The sequence below is a fragment of the Eucalyptus grandis genome, chromosome 2 (genome assembly GCF_016545825.1).
Source record: "Eucalyptus grandis isolate ANBG69807.140 chromosome 2, ASM1654582v1, whole genome shotgun sequence".
NCBI classification, from domain to species: Eukaryota; Viridiplantae; Streptophyta; class Magnoliopsida; order Myrtales; family Myrtaceae; genus Eucalyptus; species Eucalyptus grandis.
In genome coordinates this window covers 19,281,087-19,290,246 of record NC_052613.1, presented here as the reverse complement: position 1 = coordinate 19,290,246, position 9,160 = coordinate 19,281,087, and the positions used below count along the sequence as shown (strand labels likewise).

Genomic DNA, 9,160 nt, shown 5'->3' with positions numbered 1-9,160 from the left:
AATGGAATGAAAGCCCACTAACAAACTCAACACATACATATGCCTATTCTAATATGTGGTTTGTGTTATAATGTCCGGTCTAGAAGCATAAGCTGGTAGGTGAAAAAAGGATCACATATATATAAAAAGTGTATAAACCTAATAATCAAATAATGTAGGACGTTTTTAAAACCTCATAACGTGCAAGTTAGGCTACGAGTGGCACGTGAAATTTGAATATTGATGGTGTATGCACAAGCGAAAATGACAAAATTTGGCTCTAAAATCATGTGAAAAAAGTCCATCCAAAATGTTAAGGTGGTAAATAGAGGCATGATGTCATATCTAAATATTCTAACAGTTTATATGGCATACGTTTAACCAAATAAATCAAGAAAAAAGGCATAGAAAAATGCATTGGAGTGCTCGTGCATGGTCAGCAACAGAAGTGAGCACAAGAAGCTTAGCCACACAAAACCCACGAGTCCTGCACACGCTAGAGATACACGCGTGCACGTCAGATGAAGCTTTAGACAATACATCCATAAATTAAATTTTGTCCAAAAGAGATGAACTTGTTGATGTCACGGTGCCTTAATCAACCCTATTATTCCCGGAGAAGATAAAGAAATCAGTCATGCTCCAATATATTATGTGACTAATCTTTAGTTGAGTTCAGTAATGGGAGTTTATATATAAACAAGTCATGGTCATCCCACCTTCTTGTAGATCTAAACTTTCAAAAACCTTAGAAAGAGTAATACATACCGATGTTGTCTTTTTCTCCTAGTGGTTGGCCCTTAGAGGATTCCACAAGCCATGAACAGTGGAGCCACATGCACAGAGATGCCTACACTTGCTATTCTCCCCCTCTCCTTCGTTTTCCCTTCTCATCACCACCTACGCCGTCTCCTCCGGCGGAGCTAGCGCTTGATCCTCTCGATATCCCATTTGGAGGGGCCAAAGGCGAAGAAGCAACGATGGTCAAGAAGCTGAACCACAACGCCAGCGAGCGTGATCGGCGGAAGAAGATGAATGGTTTGTACTCCACGCTCCGTTCGCTGCTTCCAGCCGCTGATCGAATGGTAATTATACTAATGCTATTAGTCCCATATCTACGAAGGAGTTTTTAAAAGCTTTTGTTTTATTCCTTTCTTTGGATACACTTTACAAAAGTTAAAAAGAGCGATGGAGAGAATAGTAAAACATTAGTAGCTAGTGGACGTTGTGTAATCATATATAACCCTAGTTTCTTTTCTCTAAATCCATTTTTTTGTTATTGTATATATTCATGTTTTTGATCTTCTTTCCTGACAATTAGGATCTTTTAAGGCTTCAAGCGGATTCTTTGACCTAATACCAGCCTATTTTTCGACTTTATTATCTCTTTTATCTAGAAAAGAACACTAGAATTGCCCCAATTTTCATACAACTTTCAAATTTTGGAACTTTTTTGAGTGGTCATTCCAATGCCACTTTGGTAAAACAACGATCACATAAGTGGTCTTGCTGATTTGGGATGTCAGAAATTTGACATGACAATATTCTAACATTTTTTACAACCAATGTGGCTTGCCGGTATAGTGGGTCAGCAGCACATGACTGCCCTGAATTCAACCTTTTCTTTAAACCCTAACCTCACAACCAAGAATTTGGGGCAAAATTAGTAGCTGAAACATGCAATGGTGGTTTGCTACTTCATTTGTGTGATTTTGTTTCACCGGTATTGAAATTTAAACACTAGAAATTTGATGATGGATAGTTAAAAAGGCCAGCGTTGAGAGTAAACCAGGAGCCCTGATGAAGGGTTTGGATTTTGGTAAAAAGAATTACAGTGAAGAACATGTTCAAATTAAGAGGACAAGGGACAACTAATTGGTGGTGGTGATGACAGTGGTGAGGGACATGACCAAGAGGCAAATGATGGGAAAGGAGGTAAAGTTGGGGGAGAAGAGGACGGCGACGTTGCCCTTCCGGATGCCCATGGTGGAGAGGTAAGAGGCGAGGGAGTTGACGAAGCGCCAAAGGTTGGTAAAGGGGACGAGGAGGCTAGGGAGGCGTCCAAATAAAGGCCATAGAGCCGCGGTGGGAACGGGAGGAGATGAAGGTGGTGACGTTGAGGGAGGGGTTTGGGGGAGTAGAATGGGCTTGCGGTTGCTGTTAGAAGGGGGAGTTGGAGCTGGATAAATCGTTTATGAGGTCGATTTGGCGTGGGTGAGCCACCATTGGAAATGAACCGTGACATAAGGAGAGCTTAAGCTTGACACACAATCCCTCCCTCCCCACCCCCTCTCTCTCTCTGAGATTAGTCTACTGTAGGATTAGAGAAAGGAGAGAATAAGAGAGAATGAGTTTTAAGTGACAGATTATTGTCCACTTGGATTTTCCTTTTTATAAGAAAGCCAAGTAAACATTAAAATTTATACAAAAAAAAAAGTCATATTTTGTCGAAATTTGTCACTAGAGATACTTAAGTGATTGTTTTTTCATTGATATGGTATTAAGGTGATTGCTCGAAAAGTACAAGAGTAACTACACTTATAATATCCCTTTTCCATTTTTGTCAATAGCTGATATAACTTCAAGTCACCGCTTACTCAATTTATCTCAACATTTAGGTACTAGAAAACTTAGAGAAAATCGCCCCGGAAATTTGGTTTTAATAGAGTTTGATCTCATTCCTTTTCCTTCAGAAAAAGTTAAGTGTCCCGACAACGGTGTCCCGAGCGCTGAAATACATACCGGAAATGCAACAGCAAGTGGAGAAACTCACTCAAGAGAAGGAAAAGCTGTTATCAAGAATTAGTGCTTCCCGAGATGGAGATTATTACACTAGTCACCAAGAAATTAGCAGAGGGAAAGGTTCACTTCAAATTTTGGTGCCATCCATCTCTACGACTCGTTTGAGTGAGAGTGAGGTTGCAATTCAAATAAGCACCGGAAAGGTCATGACTCATAAGACTGTCGATTTCTCTGAGGTCTTGCTTGCCTTGGATTATCTGGGATTTCCTGTAATAAGCTCTTCCACCTTCGAGTCATGCGGAGGAATGAAAACAACCTTCTACAATCTACACGTTCAGGTGCTTTACCATCGTTAATGACCCATTTATTTTCTTTGATTTGATTTAAACTTACAGAATTCTCCATGACATGGTATAGCGTACGGATGTATTAATGACATGCTTTGTGATAACTTGAATTTTGAAGGTTGAGAGAAGCACGGGGGTGGAGTGCGGGGATTTGAAGGAGAAGCTGTCAGCATTATTTGATCATCGGAAGAGAAGCCATGTAAACTTCCTGAGGCAACTTGGGAACCAGATAATGTAAAAATAGTTTCTCCATTAGTTTTGAACATAATGTCAAAAGAAAGCTAAAACAAATTAATATCAATGAAGCCTTTCAACTAGTTTTTATTTTTTATTTTATTCATGCCTTTCTACACATCCTGCATGTACTCCGAGATTGTCTTCGAGCATTTTCTTTTTGCCTGTTTCGAAGAGCTTTAGATGATATTGAGTGCAGACTCTACTACTTATCTTACCTTAACCACTGTATAAATGAAAAGAACATTTTCAGTCCGTTCCACACCCCAACAAAAAAAAAAAAAAAAAAAAAAGAAGACAAACGAGGGCCTAATTGCATAATATGTAATTACATTTCATAAATATCTAGTAATGCCTAGTGATTAGGATGATGAAGGTAACTACAAACAGGTGTTTGAAAGAAGCAAAGATATACTCTCCAGGCATCTAGATTTCCTTTACCCTATGAAGGAATAAATCCAAATTTTTATTGTTAACTTGTGTTGATATATTTCGTAGAACTATTGCGCAAATTTACAAGAAGATGTTGGACATTCGTAGAGTATCTTCTTTTTTTTAATGGTACTTCAGACATATAGCGACCCTTTATTGCAGTAAATGAAAAAAAATAAGATCCAGACAAACAATGATATCCATACGGGCAGGATGACTTCTTGAGTATTATATAATATTTATCTATAAATTCAAGTGAAAGTGACATTTTTCTCACTTTTTGACCTCCATAATTACTCTTGCGAGAATAACATCCAGCTATCGAATAACCAGCCCGACTCTAGAGTGATCAGGGATTGAGATGGTTAACTAATACGACAAGGGATATGCTCACCACGTAAGAGAATTACCCTAGGATAAATGGCATTTAACTCCCCACTTAGTGGATTCCACCAGGAAGTACATAGTGTACTCTAATCCAAGCGATTGAATTCATCAATAATACATTCTAACCCTCAGGAGGCCCTATGATGGCAAGTTCAGACACAAATTTCCAATCTGTGTGTCACAATGGCTCATTATACATGCATCTAAACTTTAAGAGGTGTAATAATTGGATAGACACTATAATGTATAGTAACTTTGTCGTGCGTTGATCCAGTGGAACTCGCAATTATAGGAGTTTTCTATTGCTATATTTAATCAAGCTAAGGACATTACCCAATCCCTCTAACCTATCTAATAACTTCAATCGTCGCTGGAGACGAAATTGTTGGATAAACATGTGTTGACATGGCAGAAGATGAAAACCCTAAGAATTACTCAACTAAAAACATAGAAATAAAAGAGTTGATTTGATGATGAAATGTTTGAAAAATTGGAAAGGGGTTCCACCAGCAACTATGAAGTAAAAGATTTAGTTCTATCTGAACGTGTGTAATCTCTGAAGATATACGGTTTGGACTCTTACTGCAAATTAAGCCAATCACTCTCAAGCAGTGATGTTCATACAAATACTCCGCACTGTTGTATAAGTAGGGGAATAGTATTGGGCGGAGGTTGTGTCCTTGTAGAAGTCTTATCTACTGAATATTGAGGCATCTATTATGTTCAGGACATTATATTTTGTCATGTTTGGCTAACCTCAGTATAACGCACGAATATTATGTATTTGTATGCAACAATATGTAAAAAAATGAACATAATGATTTGTCCATTCATATACAATCATCTTTCCAATTTTCTAACCTACAAAATGCTACCATTCAAAACTAACGAATCGAACAAAGCATTTCAATTGGAGAAATTAAGAATAATGATGCAAAATGCATTTTGATATACGTCTTATATATGTGTATTCGTGCAATAAACATGCAATAGTGTCCTCAAGAGATAATCTATATCTCTCAAGATTGCATGAAATGGTTTTGGTACTATAAGAATTTTAGGATTTTGTGTCTCTAAATTCCCTTAAAGTCTTGTCTTGCATTCCAAATGCGGAACATTGGACAAATAGATGGCCAGTTTTGCAAATTTATTTGTTTTGATACTAGTGTTTATGCGGATGGTTTCAAAGTAACAATGAATTCGAGGACTAAGTCCATCCTATGAAGGTGAGTTCATAAACACAAGTTTCCAATCCGTGCCTTGCAATGGACTTATTATACATGTATCTAGACTTCAAGAGGTGTGATAATTGGATGGACACTATAATGTATAGTAACTTTGTCATGGCTAGGTCTAGTGGAGCTCCCAATTGTAGGAGTTTTTGTTCCTATATTTAATGAAACCTTTTTCTAGCCAGTGTAACAACTTTATTTGTCGCCAGAGAGAAAATTATTAGAAAAATATGTGTTGACTTTGCAGAAGACGAAAATTCTTAAGATTGCTCAACTAAGAACATAAAAATGAAAGAATTGATGCTTGATGATGAAATATTTAAGAGATTGGAAAGAAGTTCCACCAGCAATTGTAAAGTAAAATATTTTGTTCTAGCAGAAGGTACGTTATCTTTGAAGATATATGGCCTGGACTAATATCACAAATTAAACCAATCACTCTCAAGCAGTAATGGTCATATAACTAGGGTAATAGTACTTGAGGCAGGCTATGTCCTTGTAGAAGATCTCTTCCACTGAACATTGAGGCATCTATTCTCTTTTATATTGATGTTCAAGACACCATGTTTCTTTATGTCTGACTAACCTATACTCGTTAAACGGGTGGGTTGGGTCGGGTTTGGGTTAGGTCATAAATGGTCCGACCAAATCGACCTACTTAACCCGTTTATGACCCATTTATTGCAATACAAATTTTTTGATCCATATCTGACCCGACCCATACCCGACCCATTTAACTAAACTAAAGAAAGCTTATTATATATATATATATATATATATATATATATATATATATATATATATATATATATATATATATATAAATGGTATTGCTAAAATAATTTTATACAACGCAAATATAATGGACAATTTTTATAATTTTAAAAAAATATTTTAAAAAATCGTTTTTTTATTTTTAAATTAAAATTAAAATTTTTATTTTTTAAATGTAAATTTTATTTATTCTTTTTGTTCTTCTTTGGCCTTGACCGGCCACGGGCGACACGGAGCTCGCCCGGCTTGTTGACGTTGGCGAGCTCGAGCTTGCCCGACATCGATGAGCTCGAGTCTCACCGGATCGGCGAGGCTCGAGCCTCACCGGATGTCGGCGGGGCCTTCGCCTTGCCAAATCTGGCGAGCTCGAGGCTCACCGGCGTCGGGCGAGCTCAAGCTCACCCCTCATCGGATCGGCGAGGCTTGAGCCTCGCCGGACGTTGGCGGGGCCTCTATCTCGCTAGATTGGCGAGCTTGAGGCTTGTCGGCGTCGGGCGAGCTCGAGCTCACCCTTGCCAGATCCGGTGAGGCTCGAGCCTGCCCTATGCCGGTGAGCTCGAGGCTCGTCGGCTGGTTGCTGGCCATCGCCGTGCGGTGACCGGAGGAAGAAGAAAGAAAAAAAAAGAAGAAAGAAAAAAAAGAAGAAAAGGAAAAAATAAAAAGAAAATTCAAATTAAAATAATTATAATTTCGGTTTTAAAAAATATATATTTTTTTGCAAAGTTAAAGAGAGAAGAAAAAGATTGTGAGGTTTTGGGTGAAAATAAATGGGTTGATAAATGGATCTTAAATGGGTCAGCTCTTTGACCCATTTAAGACTCATATATCTCAATCTTGACCCATTAAAACCCATGATAGGTACTTTAGGAAATAAGCTCGACCCATTAACAACCCATTTAAACATAAATGGGTCCATAAATGGGTCAATGACCCATTTTGACACCTCTAGGCTAACCTCAGTCTAACGCACGGATACTATGTCTTTGCATGTAGAATTATGTAAAAAAAAAATGAACACGATGATTTATCCATTCAAATGCGCTCATCTTTCCTATTTCCTAATGTATAAAATGCTACTATTCAAAACTAATGAATAGAATGAAGCATTTTAATTGGAGAAATTAAGAATAATGATGCGAAAGAGAGGAATATGGAATATGTGTATATTTCAATACATGTGTAATATACGTGCAATATACGTGTATTCTTGCAATATATATGCATTAGTGTCCTCAAGACATAAATTATATCTCTCAAGATTGCATGGAAATGCTTTTGGCACTGTAAGAATTTTAGGATTTTGTGTCTCTAAATTCCTCTAAAGTCTTGCATTCTAAGTGTGGAACATTGGGTAAATAAATGGTTGGTTTTGTAGATTTATTTGTTTTGCTACTAACGTTTATATGGATTGTTTCAAAGTGATGAAGACTAAGCCCATCCTATGATGGCGAGTTCATAAACACAAGTTTCCAATTCATGGCTTATTATGACTCATTATACATGCATCTAGACTTCCAGAGGTATGATAATTGGATGGACACTTTAACGTATAGTAACTTTTTCATGAATAGGTCTAGTGGAGCTCGCAGTTGTAGGAGTTTTTATTATATTTAATGAAGTTTTGAATATTCTTCGATACCCTCTAGCTTGTGTAACAACTTCATTTGACGCTAGAGAGGAAACTATTGCAAAAATATGTGTTGACTTTGCAGAAGATGAAAACCCTTAGAATTGCTCAACTAAGAACATAGAAATGAAATAGTTGATGCTTGATGATGAAATGTCTAAGAAATTGGAAAGTGGTTCCACTAGCAACAGTAAAGCAAAAGATTTTGTTCTAGCAGAAGGTACGTTATCTCTGAAGATATACAGCTTGGACTCATACCACAAATTCGGCCAATCACTCTCAAGTAGTAATGTTCATATAAATACTTTGCACTATTGTATAACTAGGGTAATAGTACTTGGGGGAAAGTGTCCTTGTTGAAGATCTTGTCCACTGAACATTGAGCCGTCTATTCTCTATTCTATCGATGTTCAGGACATTATGTTTCTTTATGTTCGGCTAGCCTCAGTCTAACCCACGAATACTATGTATTTGCATGCAAAAATATGTAAAAAATGAACATTGATGATTTGTCCATCTTTCTTATTTCTTAACTTATAAAATGCTACTATTCAAAAGTAACGAATAGAACAAAGCATTTCAATTGGAGAAGTTAGGAAAATGATGCGAAAGAAAGAGATATTGTATTCATGTAAATTTCGATATATGAGCAATATACGTTTATTTTTATTTTTTTGGAATATACACACAATAGTGTTCACAAGGGATAATTTGTATCTCTCAAGATTGCATGGAAATGCTTTTGGTACTATAAAAATTTTAGGGTTTCGTGTGTTTGAAACCCCCTAAGTCTTATCTTGTATTGCTAATGCAGAAAATTGGGTAAATAGATAGTTGGTTTTGTAGATTTGTTTGTTTTGTTACTAACTTTTATGTGGATGGTTTCAAAGTAACAATGAATTTGAGGACTAAGTTCATCCTATTATGGCGAATTCATAAACACGAGTTTCCAATTTGTGCCTTACAATGACTCATTATACTTGCATATATACTCCAAGAAGTATGATAATTAGATGGACACTATATATAATAACTTTGTAATGGACAAGTCCTAGGGAGCTCGCAATTGTAGGAGTTTTTGTTCCTATATTTAATGAAGCTTTGAACATCATAACATATCTTCTGGTCTGTGTAACAACTTTATTTGTCGTTGGAGAAGAAACTACTAAAAAAATATGTATTGACTTTACAAAAGATGAAAATTGAAACAAATCGACTCCAAGTTGCGGGGTTATCGTTGCGACGTACAAGGTGCGTTACTGTCTCATTTCTTTTATCTTTGTTACAAGCATGTGGAAACATACATATATCAAGCACCCGTACACAACAACAATCAACTAGGAAAAACACTTCACAAACACACTACTTCTTATGTTACCTCAATATAATTTACAAGCCCTTTCTAT

The 9,160-nt window shown here is 36.8% G+C and overlaps 1 protein-coding gene across 1 annotated transcript; it reads left to right on the top strand.

Annotated features, from left to right (window-relative positions):
• The first annotated feature begins 688 nt into the window (after nucleotides 1-688).
• On the top strand, nucleotides 689-3,399 carry LOC104425363 (transcription factor ORG2). Its single transcript, XM_010038046.3, has 3 exons — nucleotides 689-1,064; nucleotides 2,673-3,059; nucleotides 3,187-3,399. Exons 1-3 carry the CDS (start codon nucleotides 750-752, stop codon nucleotides 3,304-3,306), a joined length of 822 nt encoding a protein of 273 aa, XP_010036348.2. The 5' UTR covers nucleotides 689-749; the 3' UTR covers nucleotides 3,307-3,399.
• The last annotated feature ends 5,761 nt before the right edge of the window (nucleotides 3,400-9,160 follow it).